Here is a 17,510-nt window from a genome sequence, read left to right on the forward strand (position 1 = left end):
CAGGCTCATGGTTTTACCCACCTAATCACCTCCTGCTCTGGACAAACGAGCGCTGTGTGCATGATGACTTCAGCCCAATTTGTCAGATCTTGTCTGACCCCATCTGCCAGGGCTGACAAGTCCAGAAGAGCTGATGTAATACACGAGACAGGGTTATCATAACTTCATCTCCAAAACTAGGTCTGGGCCACATGATTCCTAAGGTATGCCAAAACCCCCAGAGCCTCTGGAACTGGCTCCACATCAAATATGCTGAGCACCCACAGCATTCCCTGTGCTCAAAAGCTCTGGACTCTAAGAGGGAATAGTAGATCCTCAAAGATATACAGGTACTGAACTATGCTGCCATACAGACAGCCAAGTCCCTGAGAAACACTGGAGCAGTTTAACCCACTTGTCAAAAACAGATGCTTAAAGATTTAACTTTAGACACTGATTTGCATCAGTATTTTAGAATACAAAATTTTCCAAGACACTGAAAATCAAACTTGCAGTTTGAGTACATCAGCAAGTGCACGACCTCAGCTCCTGCACTAAAAATTTCTCTACCTCAAACTACCACACATGTATATTTAGCCTTTGAAATAACTCTAAGTACAGGCTGGTCAGGGACAAAGATCTCAAGTGTGGCCAGAACTTCTTATCAGACCAAAAGGCGGGCTCTTGCAAAGTCATTGCAGTGCTTCCCATCCCTATTTCAGCAAAAAAACCTACCCAGCATGGTGTGGGGTTTAAGAGCATAATCAAATTGCAGAATCACACTCTATTTAGTGCTGGTCCCACTGAAGCAAAGTTCCTGTTCAGTGGGAGGAGAGTCCCTTATAACAGGAAAAACAATTGTGCCAGGTTTAATCAAAAGTGAGAAGGATCCAGTGAATGTTCCCTTGGAGCCACATAACCCAGTGCTAATTTCAAGGCGGGCTCTGAAGGAGGGCAATAAAAATCGTCCTTCAGAGTAAGCGGGGAGGAGCGAGGAGCAGCTCCTGCTGCAGCAAATGCCAACATCTGCAGGGCTGCTCCCTGCCACGGGAACGCTGCTGCCCACTGCAAACACACTCAAAGAAGAGGAGGGGATAAGGCAGCTCCTTGGCTGCACGCTTATCTCTTTCACTGTTCTTCCCCTGCACAAATATGCACAGAGCCGAGGTGTTGGAACCCTGGTTACTGAGGGTTTTAGACTTTCTGTACTAAAAAACACTGGTCCCCAAGAAAACACTACATTTAACCTAAAACTGTAAAGAAAACTTCCAAAATTAAATAATAAAAATAAAAATATAAGTGTGCAATTTAAATTAAAATGTGTAGTATCACAGAGTAAAAAACTCAGAATTTAAAGTTTTAAAATATATTACTATAATAATAATAATATATTAATATTATAATTATTATATTAATTATATTAATTATATTAATACAGTCCCTTCCAATAATATATTATAATGCTAATATTATAATATTAATATATATAATATTGTAATAATATATTATAATAATATATTATATATCATATCATATTATATCATATTATATCATATCATATTATATTATATATCATATCATATTAAATTACATTATATTACATTACATTATATTATATTACATTACATTATATTACATTAGTAGTATGATATAGATATTGTATGATATAGATATTATATGATATATTATATTATATATTTTAAATATATATAATTATATATAATAAAAACAAAATAAGTTTTAAAACAAAAACTAATTCCTTCTTCACCTTCTTCTTCATAAAGGTAAGCATTATTATATAATTTAATTTTAAGATCCACCAGTTGTTAATTACTAAGTTAAAAATAAAAATAATTTAAGTGTCGCTTCTTAATTAAACAATTCGTCCTTAAAGAATCTTACAAAGAAAAAAAATACAACTCCATTTTTAATTTATTAAAATAAAATACTATAAAACTCACAGTTTAGAACACTGTAATATAAATAAAACCTAAAAAACATATAAATCCAAACAAAAAATACTATCTCACACATTTAATCCCAACCCTAACAAAAAAAACCCCAAAACTCATCACCGAGGAGCTGGAACTCCTGGAAGGCTGAAACAAGTGGGAAATCACTGAAACAAGTGGGAAATCACTCATCCTGAACAGTGCAAGTTTGCACGACAGGCACTGAGGACAGGCTTGGCTGCCTCAATAGCCTCTGATTATTGAAATACATTTATCAATTAGGGGGTTTTGCATATTATCAAACTCATTCATTAACGATGCTTTAGCTGATTAGTTAGAACGTCACCATAAATACAGAGTTTTGACAGGCTGGAGGCAATTTATGACGTGGAAAATGTACTAACCTGCTCACATCAGGAAACCTGACTGGAAAATAAAGAACTTGGCACTTCGGTCTGATTATTTTTTCCAAATCCTTAGGTCTGTGGTCAGGAATCAGCTTCATAAATTTTCCAATAGATTTAAGAAAGGATTCCATATTAAAAGCAGAGTTGAACACCACAACATCAGCGACCAAACTGTAAAAAGTGGTGAAGATTAATGAAGATATTGCTGGCACAAAAGGAACAGGATTATTCTACAGGCAAAGGAAATAGGATACACGTTCCCATGAACAAGCAAAAGGTGCAATTGGATGCTAATTAAAATCAGCCTTTTCACATGAATTAGGAGTATCACAAGTACCTTAATCAGAAATGTCTTAATTTCTCTCTATTCACCCTTTAAAAACATGTTTAACCTTTTTTAACTAATAATAAATTACTACTATTAATCTAAAGGAGCACATCTATTCTAGCTGTGGAGTTTTGTTAAATAAAATGGTTAAGAGTATAGTATTACTATCATCATCTCTCAGAAGCATTATAAACAGATAAGGCCCACTGTAATCTTTTGTAGAATTGTAGACTTTTGTAGAATTTAAGTTGGAAGAAAATGAAAATTCCTCAGAAATATTTTTTATTGAAGGACAACTTACCTTTGGTTAACCTACCTTCAACTGACCATGTGTGTCAGGCAGCAGGACACTAAGGAAATGGATTGTTATTTTACCTATGCAAATGTAATCCTGATTAAGAGTATATCCTCTATATATAAAAACAAAAAGCATACAATATCCACCCCCCCAAAAAAAAAGTTTGAAAAGAATTGGCATATAAATTTAATGTTTTATTTCTACTGCTGTGTTTTAAAATCAATCAGATCAATAATTTTAAGACGGAGTTCAATGATAATGCAGGTATTATTTCTCCACTCTTAGAGTCACTCTGGAGAAAATAAGCAGCTATAAAAAACCTGAAGGATCTGGAAGTTTATCCTGGCAGGGCTGCCACAACCTGAGCTACACCAACACACAGAGCACTCACTGAGGTAAGAAATGCTTTATGGCCAGTTGGTTTTTTCGATATGTTATATATTGTAATACAGACCTACAGGTCAGAAGATACATTGAGGACATGTGTTCATAAGTCACAGGGCTGGTGAAAAGTATATTTGAGGTGAGAGGCTGTCATTCATCCTCTCTGCATCTTTCTGCTGTCTGGTCAAGAAAGAGAACTGACACTGCTCACCAAAGCAGCAGGAGTCAGCAGGAAAAGCAAAGAAACTCCAACATTAGAGAGAAATAATCCTTTTCAAGCTGGCTGCAGGAGCTGAAATGCTTTCTGGCATCTTACCCTCTTGCCCACCCATGGTTTTTAACCCGTTGGAAGCCCCGGTTTTGAACAGAAGTCATCTTTTCTGCACTGATTTACAGATGACACGAGGCAGGGACCTGACACATTTCTTTGCTGCTCTCTGACACACAGCAAAGGCTCCAACAACATCATCTCACCTTCTCCCATGCATGAACTCCTACCTGCCCTAGCTCCTTCCTGCAGGCTCTGCAAACCAGGGGCAAATTAGAAAGATTAACTCCTTAGAAACATCTGAATTCTGATTTTTTTTACTGATCCAAAGCACCAACCTGAAGGTTCAAAGTGCTCTAATTTTTTACACTCTGTGTAAAAGTGGAAAGGTACATTTTCCCCATTTCTAACATATTTGGAAGATGAAAAGATGGCATCTCTTTGCAGATGACCACTGAAGTGTGAAGAATAATACAGAGGACACGGCTCCAATTTTCTGTTAAATTGAGGTTTCAGCAGAACAGAAATGGGAGATAAATGTTATGTAACTACACGTAGAAGATAATGGAGGCTGAAGAAGACAGAATGGAGCATCTTTTCCCCCATCCCTGTAAGTGTCCAAAGCCAGGCTGGATGGGCTTGGAGAAACCTGGGATAGTGGAAGGTGTCCCTGCCCATGGCAGGGGGTGGAATAAGGTGGGCATGAGAGTCCCTTCCAACCCAAACCATTCTATGATCTACAAAATCATCTTTATTTATCTAATCAGAAAAGGTATTTAAAATTAATATTTTAAGGATAAACATTTGTCAGTTTACAACAGATGCATGAAAAATAACTACCACAATAAAGCAAAATATATATACAAAAAAAATACTCCTTTCCTAGTGCCAGAAAACACTTCCTTTTGTTAGAACATCTGAAAATGGCTGCTACTGTTTTCAAAAGATTTTTCACTCCACTTTCCCATCTTTACAGCTCAGTAAGTGAAACATGTTGCAAACACTGTGGCAGAGGCAGCTGCAGAATGGCCAGAGCATACACAGATCATTAATTGAGAAATTTCAGCATAACTGCCTTAGATTACAAAGATGCAAACGCTTAACTTGCACCTTAAAATGCTCAAGCCCTATTCTTCATAATTCTTCCACCAAGAGAGGTGAGAAAGATCATGGAAATGAATTTATTTCAGCTGAAAACAAGTGAGTTTTGCCATTTCACTTAGGTCTGCACAGTGCCTAACCACAAAGCTTTTCAGTGGTGCTGTTATTAACTTCTTTCATTAACTCAGATTCGAGAAATACATTTGTTTTTAGCAACAATAAAGGACCACAGCCTTTAAAACGTCTGGGTATTTTAGCACTGCACAATTTCTGAATACTAGATGAAAGAAATATAAGGATTTATCTGGTATGTTTACTGCCCTCTCTTCAGAGGAAAAGTGCTGCAGTACATTTTAATTTCTGTTTATTTCCCTAAAACCCTCTCCATAATTTCAGCTGGATGCAGTAAAAGCTATGGCCAAGCACGAGCTGAGTAGCTGCAGCTTTGTGAAGCATCCACGAAACAAAGCACCACTTTCAGCCAAGGCACAGGTCAGAAATCCCACCAACAATGGGTACACCATGGCAGCATTGGTGGACTTTATACAATAAATTAAGATGATTTTTAGAGCAAAGTGGTTCAGCCACACTGATTTTATCAAGCTCTCCTAAGAACTCTGCTGGTACCTCAGTCTGGTACAGGGTCATCATTTATAGAACCACAGAATAACCTGGGTTGGAAGGGCTCTAAAAGCTCAACCAGTGCCACCCCCTGACATGGTATATCTTCCTCTATCCCAGGTTGCTCCAAGCCTCATCCAATCTGGCCTTGGACACTGCCAGGGATCCAGGGCCAGCCACAGCTTCTCTGGGCAACCTGTGCCAGGGCCTCCCTCACTGCCTTAACAGGGAAGAGCTTCTTCCTAATATCCCATCTAAACCTACTCTCTTTCCATTTGAGGTCGATCCCACATTTCCTGCCACCACATGGTCTTGTAAAACATTAATACAAAATAATTAATACCCCAAAAAATCAATACAAAATAAAAATAGAAAAATAATTCATACAAAAAAAAAAAGTTTATGCAGAAGGACTCCTCGGGGTTACAATGCTGTAGACAGAAGGACACCTTAAATAACGAGGAGCAGTGCGAGCCACACCTACCATGAAAGAATTTGGTTGTATCCATACTGAAAATCCCTTTCCTGGCATTTCTGGACAGGATATGCCAATTGGTTCTCATGGAAGTAGAGGACCTTTTTCAATTTGCCAAGGTCAGGGCGGAGGGCGGCGAGTTCAGCCAGGTTAAGCACCGAGCTTGCAAAGAGGATCCTGCAAAACAAGGAGAGCAGTGTTCACTGCCAAGCAGCGTGCTCGCAGGGGTCACCCCTTCCCCCGCTCCCCACTCCCACCCCCCCAAGAAAAACATAACCCCTATAGGGACACATCAATAGCTAAGCCTTAATACCATGTAGCAGCACTCGAAGTTTTGATCTCTTAAAAAGCAGCTGCTAAGAACCCAACTAGAAAAGCGATGAATCTCATCGGTCTTCCCAGCTCAGTTACAGAGAGATGCAAAATAATAATAAAAAAAAAAAAAAAAGCTGGATGGATTTTATTGAAAAAGGCAAGAAAAGCTGTATCTGAAGGACAAATGGAACAAAGATAAGGCTGGCTAGGGAATACTTTGCTTGCCAGTTTCATTACACTTTACTTCTTTATGCAACCAACTACTGAAATTCAATATATGAGCAGGAATGGCACATGTTCATGTTATGACATAAACCCTTTTGATTTATGCACTGCACTTATCTAGTATGGTCTGCTTTTCTTTTCTTTTCTTTTTCTTTCCCACCGTTTTTCTGTTTTATTTTCACATTTTTATGAGGTATCCTCTATAATGAAATGTTGTTTCCACCCTTGCACCCCAGTCCTGCCGCTGCACTCCTGCTATTCCACAGTCCACAACACTGCACACATCCCTCAATTAGATAAAGCAGGCACAAACACCACTAACAAGCTGCTATCTTAGCCTAGTGTAACTTCCCAGGCTATCAGAAAATGAATGTATTTAAATGTGTAATATGAAATCCTGACCCTACTGTAACCAGTGGCAGATTTCCCTGCATTTCACCAAAAGCATGTGAGCATCCCCTGGCACCTGGCTAGCTCTGCTTCCAAGCAAAGTGAATCCTGAACTTGCAGAGAGCTGAAGAGCCTCAGATATTTGTGTCCGGTATTTCTTATCACAGGGGGCTTACAAAAAAGAAAGAATTGAGTTCAGGTATCTACTGCACATATAATATTAAGTTTAATAAACTACTTTTAAACACAGCCTGTTTCTGAATTAGGTATTTTTTGCTGTACACCATTTTAGTAATTCAGATTCAGGACTGATTTATGCAATGTTTTCTTCTTCTAAAATATTTTAAGGGTTTTTTCCTATTGTTATTCCCATTCTTTCTATTTTTACATTAATTTTGTATTCAAGATTACTACCAAACTGACATCACTAATGTGATAAATTTCTGATTCTGGCTGCCAACCTCAAAACTCATGAACTTCCCCAGACATCCATCTAGATCATATATATTATATCATATCTCTGCTAACTTACACCCTTCTGAGATAACCTGTATCTACAGAACAAACACTTCCCAGGGCATAGATCCTGTATCCATCTTCATCAACCTGGGTCAATGCTGATCTGAAAGGATTACGAAAGTAAGAGATGACTGTTATTGCCTTGTTCATCAAATATTTGATGGTTCTAAAGGGCCTGTCACACAGAATGCCAATTAAGATATGAGCTCAGGTTTATTACAAGCCATACTAGGAGGAAAAAATAGTTTTAGGTAAGCCATTACTTATTTGTCACTGTGAGTAATGACCTCTGGACCTCATAATGACCTGGGTGCCAGGCTCAAAGCAGAGCAGGAAAAGCTTCCTGGGGGCAATGTGAAATCCCTGCTCAGCACTAGAGTGACAAAGAAAAATGCAAACTGGAGAAAACATAACCCAAAACCTGCAAAAATGAAATTAAATGGTTGCTTGGAAAAATTTTGGCTACTGGCAGGGCAAGGGGGAATGGCTTCATACTAAAAAAGGATAAGTTCATACTACATAAAGGAAGCAATTCTTCCCTGTGAGGGTGGGCAAGCCCTGGCACAGGGTGCCCAGAGAAGCTGTGGCTTTTCCTGGATCCCTGGAAGTGTCCAAGGCTAGATTACACAGGGCTTGGAGCAACGTGGCATAGTGGAAAAAGTCCCTGCCCATGGCAGGGAAATGGAGCAAGATGAGCTTTAAGGTCCTTTCCACCCAAACCATTCTAGGACTCCATTTCTGGATTGCATTATAATTTATCTTTTCCTTTACTGATTTTTCCAAAAATTATTTTCTGCCATGAGTTAGGGAAGAAAACAGAACTGATACAGGGTGGTATTGATGAACCTGGCTGAGTTTGAAGAAAGAAAGGGGGAAAGGACAGCACACTGGGACTGAAACCAGGGGAACCAGCACAGAACAAGGATGGGAAGCGCAGACAGTGGAGGTGCCAAGGCTGACACACCGACTGGAGAGAAAAGGACAATGGAGAGCACAATGAGAACATATCCAAGAAATAAACTTGGACAAAACCATGCAGCTCTGATGCATCTTAACTTGCTCAGATCAACAATGGGATAATTACGAGGGGAAAAAAAAGAAGATGGTTATAGCCACAGGCAAAAAAACAGTGTCTGCAGTCTTGGCTTAGGCAAACTGGAGGAATTCAATAGCATCATTAGAGCACAATGGAGCCTGGCTTCTAGCATGGCAAAAAAGGCTGAAAACTTGGAAAGCTTGCAAGAGGTAGATCTAAATTTTCTCCACTGTAAATAGAAAGTGATAAGACTCAACTAACAAGCAGATCGCTTATCACTGCCCAGCTCAGCACAATAAACCGGTGTCAAGAGAAAACTGTGGTGACAACTAGAAAATTCAGATGTAGAGCCTGAAATGACATTGCCTGTGCTTCTTACAGCAAGGAAAAGAATTAAAATAAAACCACTAATTAAGCAACACCCTCCTCAATTCACTTCCATTACTTCGCAGCACTTCCAGAATTTATCCCGACTCTGAGAGGCCCTCGTGGCTGCTTCTCTACTGGCAGAGAAGCTGCTAACTACCAGCACTAACCAATTTCCCTGGCTTTACAAGCTTAAATAACACCTGACAGCACGAGTCCCCGTGAACATGCCCACAGAGCAGCCAGTTCGTGGCTAATGGACTCACGCAGGGCACTGGAGGATATGCTGGAGCGTATTTCCATTTAACACCTATTACAAGGGGAAGAAAGGAAAGTTTATTATAATGGAACGTGCGACATAAATATATGTCAGTTGTCATTCCGTGTGACATCAACTTTCATTTTACCTCGGGTTATTATTTAAGTAATAAATCCTAACAAGGTGAGCTTTATCATCCCACGGAGTGTATCCGGGAGGTAGAGACACAAGGTGATGGCAAGAACGCTCAAAACATGATAATTCCTGACAGCTGCTGCTTGAGCACAAGTTAAATTGAACAGTTTATCTCAGCATAAAGATGTTATAAGGTTTTATGTTTAATTTAAAAAAATTAACATAAAACCCAGAGAAAGCAGAGTTAGGCAATCTTTCACAAACATGACATACTACAATCACTGCATAAGCTGGATTAGTACTTATTACCATGCTACTAGAGAATTAAGCTGTTTTTAGACCACCAAAGAGCTTTAAATTGCAACTTTTGTCTCTGTAAGAGAAACCTATATTTAAAACGTCTGCTAAATTCAAATTAACAGCTACATCATTAACTTACCATCTCACAAAACCCCCTACAATTCAACTGCTATTATGGTGTCCTTATCGAGACCTATCAACACTGCAGCATTTAATATATACAGTGCTCTCCAATAAATACAGTGAGTGAATCCTCACTAAACCTGTGCTGAAGGTCACATTCCTAAAGCTCTGCCCCAGCTCTCCTCTCCAAAACATCCCTGAGCATTTTGCTGTGTGACAAGTGACCTTCTTGCACAGAGCAGGACCATCCCACGTGCAGTAGCCCCACTGCCTTGGAGACTGGCCAGATTTCAGGGCCACCATCCACATAAACTGCAGTCTAAAGCCACGCTTGTGCTTCATGTGAATCAGTTCACAGCCCTTCTGAGGAGCTGCTTGTGTGAAATTAGTTAAGCATGTGCTTAACTCAAATAAATATTCCTGTGAAGGAAGCTGAGTGCGCTTGCAGGTTCAGGGATGTGACACGTGTCCACAGAATTCTCTGCCCTTTGCTACTGTCTTCCCCATTATTTCACAACTGAAAGTCAGTAAAATCTAAAAGCCCTTTTTTTTTTTTAATTACCAGCAGACAAAATGACTAATACGGGTTTCCACTTCTATCAAGCAAATTATAATAGTGAAGGTGCTAAAGTATTTTTATTTGGCTTTATAAATCTTCTTTGTGTCACGCAGCCATGATTTACTCTTTTATGGCATTGCCCTAAATCTTTCAATTAAATTCCCATGCAACTTAACTAAAAACACATTTTGCCTTCCCCTTGGGAGACCACACAGGGCATATTTATGTATCTATGGATATGGAGGCTGAGCTCTCCGATCCGCCGGGCTTACAGAACAAAGCAAGTTTAAAACAGCACCTGATTTGTGGTGGGATGCTCCTCAGTCTGGCAGAAGCTCTGCACGAAGGACAGATAAACGTGGCCACTGTTTGTGTGGCAGTACAGGTAACCCAGCTGTCCCTGGAAAAGGGGGATTGCTGTAGGATACAATCCTGCAGCAGCAGGGACTCTCCTGCTCCACAAATAAAACCCCAAGCCACAATTCTCTGCTGCAAAGCAACTACATCCACAGTAAAATGAGTTTATGATTGAAGATCTGGCAGCCCAGAAAATAGCTACGAGCACTCTTCATCCTCCAGGAACAGTGTGGCAATAAAACAGACCAACATTTGGATATGGCTACAAATATGAGCCTTTTAGGGGAAAACACTAAAATAAACACTAAAATAATACTGTTCAGTAGGTGGCACTGATTGAACCAGTGAAGCCCTGGCACAGGGTACCCGGAGAAGCTGAGGCTGCTCCTGGATCCCTGCAAGTGTCCAAGGCCAGGTTGGACAGGGCTTGGAGCAGCCTGGGATAGGGAAAGGTGGAATGGGATGAGTTTTGGGTCCCTTCCAACCCAAACCATCCTGTGCCTTTATTTCTGGATTGCACTATAGTTTATCCAAACCATTCTACCCTATGTTGCCCCCTTAAAGGCCAAGGCAAAGGCAAGAGGTCTGACCACAGACACATCCACCTGGAGAAACAAGGGCTCCAGAGGTGATGGAGGCTCCCAGTGCCTCCAGATCAAACCTTGTGGCCAGGGTTCCTCCATCACAGTTTTCCTTGATTTCAGCCCAGCAACTGGCCAAGTCCATGCATTTGGCTTTAAGTTGCCTTTCAAATGTAAACTGTGTCTCAAATAGCACCGTTAATGCCTGCAATCTTAACAGACCAGTTACGTTGGTTTGTTATTACGCACATTTTTATATGATCAACTTACAGAAGTTGCATTTTTATCACTAGCCCAAGAACACACAAATTACAACCACATATAAATGCTTTTCCTTTTCCCATTACACAATAGACAACACTGAATTTCTGAACAATAAATACTAATAAGTGGTAATATGTGACAGTAGACAGTATAATAAATAATAAATTAACAATAATTTTTTGACATGGAATGTACAAATGTCAAAAAATGCTTATAGATATTTTAACTCATAAATTAAGGTTTTTGTAGATAAAGATAATTTGCAATGTTTACAGAAATAATTAAGTCTTACTATTTTAATGGTCTCTATTTTTCAGAACAAATCACAAGGGTTGTCATGCCTTTCATCTTAATTAGGCCATGTGTTTGTCTTATTTATTTCTATGTACTTTCATAAACGTTTACAAATATTAATTGTAAAGAAAAATATTTTTTCCTCTTGCTGTAATTGCTATATGTACATACAGTACAGTAATAAATATTCATGGCTGCTACCAGTTCAATATTTAGGATTTGGGAGTTGCCTTGTATGCTAAAATAAAGCAGGAAGGAAAAGCTTGGTTTCAACTTATACTGCCAATCCCTCCTTTCAATGTATTTTTACTTTAAAATACACCATTTCAAAGATTTAAAAGTTACATAAATGCATTTTTTAATTTGCAAATCATTTGGGCTCTCTCACAATTCCTCCTTACCCCTCTGCTTCTTTATTTCAACCAGCTGATCGGAGTATTTCTGTACTGGAACCAAATATCAAACAAAATTTCAGGCCAGATCCTTAGCCCACACAATTCAGAACCAGTCTTAAACACTTTTCCATTATTTTTTATGACCTTTAACTCAAAAAAGATATCAAAAACCATGTGAAAACTGTGACTCAAAACTACTTTTCTATGTAATATGAAGAAGTAAGCTTGAAAGAGACTCTCACAGAGCAGACTTTTGAGGGGGGTGCATTCTGTTTGAACTGCTTTGCTTTTCAGGCAATGACACTGAAGCTTCTTGAATTTTATTAAGTGTGCGTGGTACTATTTTTTTCCCTGATTTGTAATTAAATTTGGCTTCAATTAATTACTGACAGATGCACATTTTTACTTTAGTGGCCAGATTGTTCACCATGGGCTCCACTGGCCTCTCTGTTCCCACAAAGGGAGAGGTCAGGACCAAGCAGTCAGAGCTGTGGTGATGGGGGGAAGGAGAAACCACGAGTCCACATCGTCCTCCGCACTCAAATTCCATCAGAAACAAACAGTGAAGCAAAGGAATTTTATTAGAGCAGAGAATAAGCAATCAGAATAACCCACAAGTGAAAAGCAGCTATTACTTGGTGGTTTGTATGAGATGGACAGACTAATTCTGCTCAAATAGGTGCTGTGATGGAGCAAAGAGAAAGTGGGAAGCAAGATAAATAAAGGACATAGTGACTGAAGGCAAAAAATTCACCACAGGTAAATATACAGGATGCAGTGATGTATAATGAAATGGCATTTTAAGAGAAAAATGCTTGCGAAACTGATGTTCTCAATTGGTTGTTCTCAATTAGGTAACATTTAGGCAGCATTATTTATTGGTTGTAAGGCTGAAAATTCATTTAATTTGGTATCTTATCTGTCCAACTCTGGAGAGAAGCCAAATATGTCAAATGCCTGGCATGAACAAGGCAATATGGCCAAGGGGTTGTAGCAGCACAGAGAATTCCTAGGGCTATACATAACTACACTTCTTAATCTCAACAGCAAGCTTTGAGCATCCTTACTTCACATCTCCTGGTGTCAGCCTGGAACCAGGATGGCACAGAGCAAACAGGAAACATGATGGATGTATGGATCCCACTGCAAGCAAGGCTGATTTACCCCACAGAAAGGGAATCAGACCCAGCACAGACCCACCACAACACTCAGGGCTTCCCTTAAAAAAGGTTTGAATCAGGAGACACTTGCATAAAGTACAACAACAAATGAGTGGAACTCATTTTCAACGACTTTAGTAAGTTTTGGCAAAGTAAAAACTCGAATCTCTCCCCAATTTTCAGGTTTACACATTTTGTATTTTAAAACCACAGAAGAGCCGCTCACTTTGCACAACTGCAGAGGAAATTATGGAATCTCAGAATAGTTTGGGTTGGAAGGGACTTTAAACACCCTCAAGTTCCAAGCCCCTGCCATGGGGAAGCTTTGCTGACTGTTCAGTGTTAAATTTCAAGTGCCCTGAAAATCCTGTCTTCAAAAGTACTCCAGACTTCTTTTTATGTTGCTTTATGCACCTTGATATCTAAACACTTTTTTTTTTCTTTAAGGAATTTGAAGACTGTGAGTAAAAGGAACTTTCTTAGCAAATGGCTTTCACATTTTACTAATATCCCACAGCTCTGATTTAATCTCACACAATCTACAAACAACAAATCCTTTAAAAATTATTTTTATGGACTCTCTCAGCTGATTTTCCTAAATAACTCCCACTCCAGAGCATGAACCCAAGGCATAACTACTGCCTAAGAATGGGGACCCCTCAGGAAAAGCAGGATTCTTCCCAGAAAACTAATACAGTCCTCGAAAAAACTCAGACTGTCATAAAACCTGAGCAGCTGGCAACTCTGTCACCATGAAGTATCCATATGGAAGACCGAGATGTGTCAAACTACCCAAAACGAGTTTGGATAGTGCAGAAGATGGAATAAATAATTCAGTATCTTCAACACTTTCAACAGCAGGTAGTAGATATGCTACCTGCTCCTACAACGTGCCAAAATGTAACATGTGAGTGAGAGCGAGCGAGAGAATGTGAGTGTCTCCAACCTGTTTTCATGGGGATATTTTGCTCGACTAACTTCTCTTTTTAGAGGCATATGATCCGTATCAGATGTTTGTCAGGAGCAGGCAGCACTACAGAACATTAGGAATAACTTAGTGATTTTTAATATATATTCACAAAGTGAATTCACAAAGTCATCCGTATACATGTATTAAAAAAAAAGCATTTTTATCAAATTTTACAAAAAAAAAGAAGGGGAAATATGTATTTCTCCCAAATGCCCTTCACACTTCTAGAATATTTGTTGCTGCCACAACTTTCCTGCTGTAATATAAGCTAAGCAAACTCTTCCATGTGCTCAGCAAAGTGGCAATCAGATCCACAATTTAAATATTTCTGCTCCATGTTCATGACATAGTTCAACTATAAAAATACATTGTGCAGTATCAGTCTTCTGCCACCTCTTCCTATGAGAAACAGTTACACATTGGTGCATAAACCTTCATGATTTCTACTCAGAAAAGATAAAGTGACACTTCTGTTCCCCAAGAAATTAAAATAATTTAATGCTTAAGGGTCTCCAGACCTGTCTTTGGAGGGACAAGCTCCTTCCCACAGTGATTTATCCACCAACACTTCATAAAAAACACAGGGACAGCAGGTGGACTGATATCCAAAAGCACATCAATAAGGAAAATGTCAAGTTTTGTGTACTGCACACTATTTTGAGCCCTTCCACTTTCTGATTAGAACATTTCTGTAACTCAGCAGAGCCCACACTCGCTACCAGATTTGAAGGATTGCACTGAAATGGCTGAGCGACCGACTGAAGTGAGATTTCAAAGAAGTGAGACAAACACTCGCCTAAATTCAAAAGCTGCCAAACATATTTCATCAGACTTTCAAAAGATAATTGTTTTGTCTGTTCTGAATTAAGCTTTAAGTGCTTTAAGAAAGGTTTCTCTACAAACATGGCTAAAGATCACAAAGGGGAGCATTTGGAATGAATGGAACCCTTCAGTCATATATTTATTTAATTTCACTTGCATCATGCCTGGCATATACCATAAGCTGCTTTATTTCCATTTCCATAACATGATTTTAAGGATAATCTATACTGATGTCCTACCATTTTATTTCACATGTTATCATAACAGGGTTTTTATTTACAATGCAAGCAGGGAAAGAGAAAGAAATAAAGGATCTCAGCTCTGCAGCTTGGAGCTCCTGACAGGGGATGTAAGGGACCGATGCAAGAGCTGGCACAAACAGGAGAAAATTCAAAGGAAAAGAGAATAAGTCAAACTCATGAGAGAATTTAACAACCATGGAAATTAAACCTTTTGCCCATTTTTCTTCTCCAGCTCCTGGCTGAGAGTTTTGCAGGGTTAACAATGACATTAGACATTTACAGTCATGTTTGGTCAACTTACACAACACAGATCTGACCCTTGAGTGAGCAATTCATACCTCAACACTGCAAGATGCTGGTATTTCCTCATATCCAAAAATCCAATAATAAAATAATAACTTGATAAAAATACTTCTAGGCTTCCATATGTTTCACAAACCATGCTTTTCCAACACATCTCATATGCAACTATCATTTCAGAACTCTTTTTATCATTAAATAAAGCATCCATGCTGAATTCCCATTATTCCCAAGGAAAATAAGAGAAATATCTGCCTCTGGGGTTGAAATCATATGCTAAAAAGTCAGAACACCACACCACATGCTTTCTAATCTTTAAGAAAAAGAAACTGAGGCCAAGGCTTGTTTATCAAGGGCCACCAAGTGAACCAGTGAGAAGTCAGGAGCCCAAGCCAGAGCTGAAGATAAGTGAATGTCATGGTCTAGTGATTTAATCAGCTCATGTAAGATCATGTAAGTGTTTATGTATCTTATGGACCCTGCTCACTACAGCACCTGACTCGTTTCCCAAAATATTATCTTAGTTAGAGCACACAGAGTGATTCAGCCTTTTCAGATCTCAGATCTTCACTCCCAGAGAGACGTACGTGCACAGATGTCTGCGTGCTTGCACATGCAGATACACAATGCATAAATACTACAGATGCACATATTTTCTAGCAAAATCCACCAAAAAGCTACGAAACATTCTGAATTGAGCTATTTAAACTGTGGCCAGGAAAACTGTTGACAAGAGCTAATTTGTTATTGAAAAAAGATTGTGCATCTCTCCATGACAGAAACCTAAAAATCTGTTCAAGATGGCTGGGCAAGGAGATTTCATATCTGCAAAGGCTGAGCAAAGGAAAGTAGTTTTTGGTCAAGGTCTCCAAATAACACCATTTTTCCAGCAATGCCTTTGAACTGCACATAAAACCTTTCAGGAGCTCCTGAAAAGAAAACTTGACTCAAGCTGTTTGTCAAGATGACTGGAGATGTTCTTTGGAAAGCATTTCCAAAAAGTTCTGGAGCAATCGTAGCTGTACAATCATATGGGATTAATTTTCTGTATATATCTCTTTATATTGCTGGAAGAAACAAATTAACTTGAAAATTCAAAGATCTTTATACAGCCCTGTGCTCCTAGGTACAAATATTTAAGTCATCCTTACTTACTGTCAAACACTGAAATGGATATTAAATTATATTAAATTATTATAGATAAAAGCAGTAAAATTTCTTTTCTGCTTTCTCTGCTAGCTCCTGTATCTTGGTATTTCTTACACTGAATATAATATTTTAATATTATCTTTGATTTAAATTGCTTCTTCTATTAAAACACAAACTTTGTGCTGAAAGTATGAACACCTGCCCAGAAGTCTCAGAAATTTTCCCTGTAAAGAATCACAGGTTTAGAAAAACAGTATTTATTCTGAATATTCCTTGCCATGATGGTTTTGGGATGCCATCCCTTTAACCACTGGGGTTTTTTTCCCTTTAAAAGAAACAAATATATGAACAAGCCATACAGAAGGAAGGAAGGAATATTTCAGATCCAACTGAACTCAAAACTCCCTGTTGAGCCCTATGACCCCACTAATATGTGCTCAGCACAGTGGGAGCTGCCCCAGTCTGCAGGTACATGGAAGGGGTGAAATGCTCCCCTTGGCTTCAAATAAGAAATTAAAGAGAAGAATAAAATCAATGTTTAAAAGAATGGGGAAAAAAAAATGAAATGTCCCCCTCTCCTGTTCCAGGACCTGTGGATTGACTTGATGAGAAAGAATGAATCTGGTAGCTAAAACATAAAAAATTCATTTTTTTCCTTCTCTCTTGTTCCTGTGTATTAGCAGAAAGAACAAAATGAAGGAGCAAGGAACTGGTGAAAAAAACTCAAGCCAGAATTACATCCGTCAGGGTGATGGAGTGCAGTGTCCTGCCCAGTCCCACCGCAGACCTCCTCAGGGCTACTGTTTCAAGTAAAAATTAAACAAGATGACACAGAAACAGTCCAAGATTGACATTTTCCAGCTTTGTGTCATGTTACATTATTTGAATGAATCTCAACTTTTAAAAACATCCAAAGGAAAGCAAATGAGGGCTGAA

The 17,510-nt window shown here is 38.9% G+C and overlaps 1 protein-coding gene across 4 annotated transcripts in view; it reads right to left on the bottom strand.

The window, feature by feature from the left end:
* Nucleotides 1-17,510, bottom strand: part of GTDC1 (glycosyltransferase like domain containing 1) — a 293,649-nt gene that overhangs the window by 203,615 nt on the left and 72,524 nt on the right. For all 4 annotated transcript variants that reach the window (XM_059476534.1, XM_059476535.1, XM_059476536.1 and 1 more), the window contains exons 5-6: nucleotides 5,823-5,990; nucleotides 2,336-2,509 (exon numbers count right to left, since the gene is read on the bottom strand). In XM_059476534.1, the coding sequence (XP_059332517.1) occupies nucleotides 2,336-2,509; nucleotides 5,823-5,990 (342 nt within the window). The remainder of the gene's footprint in view (nucleotides 1-2,335; nucleotides 2,510-5,822; nucleotides 5,991-17,510) is intronic.

This window comes from Ammospiza nelsoni, chromosome 7 (assembly GCF_027579445.1).
Source record: "Ammospiza nelsoni isolate bAmmNel1 chromosome 7, bAmmNel1.pri, whole genome shotgun sequence".
Classification (NCBI taxonomy): Eukaryota; Metazoa; Chordata; class Aves; order Passeriformes; family Passerellidae; genus Ammospiza; species Ammospiza nelsoni.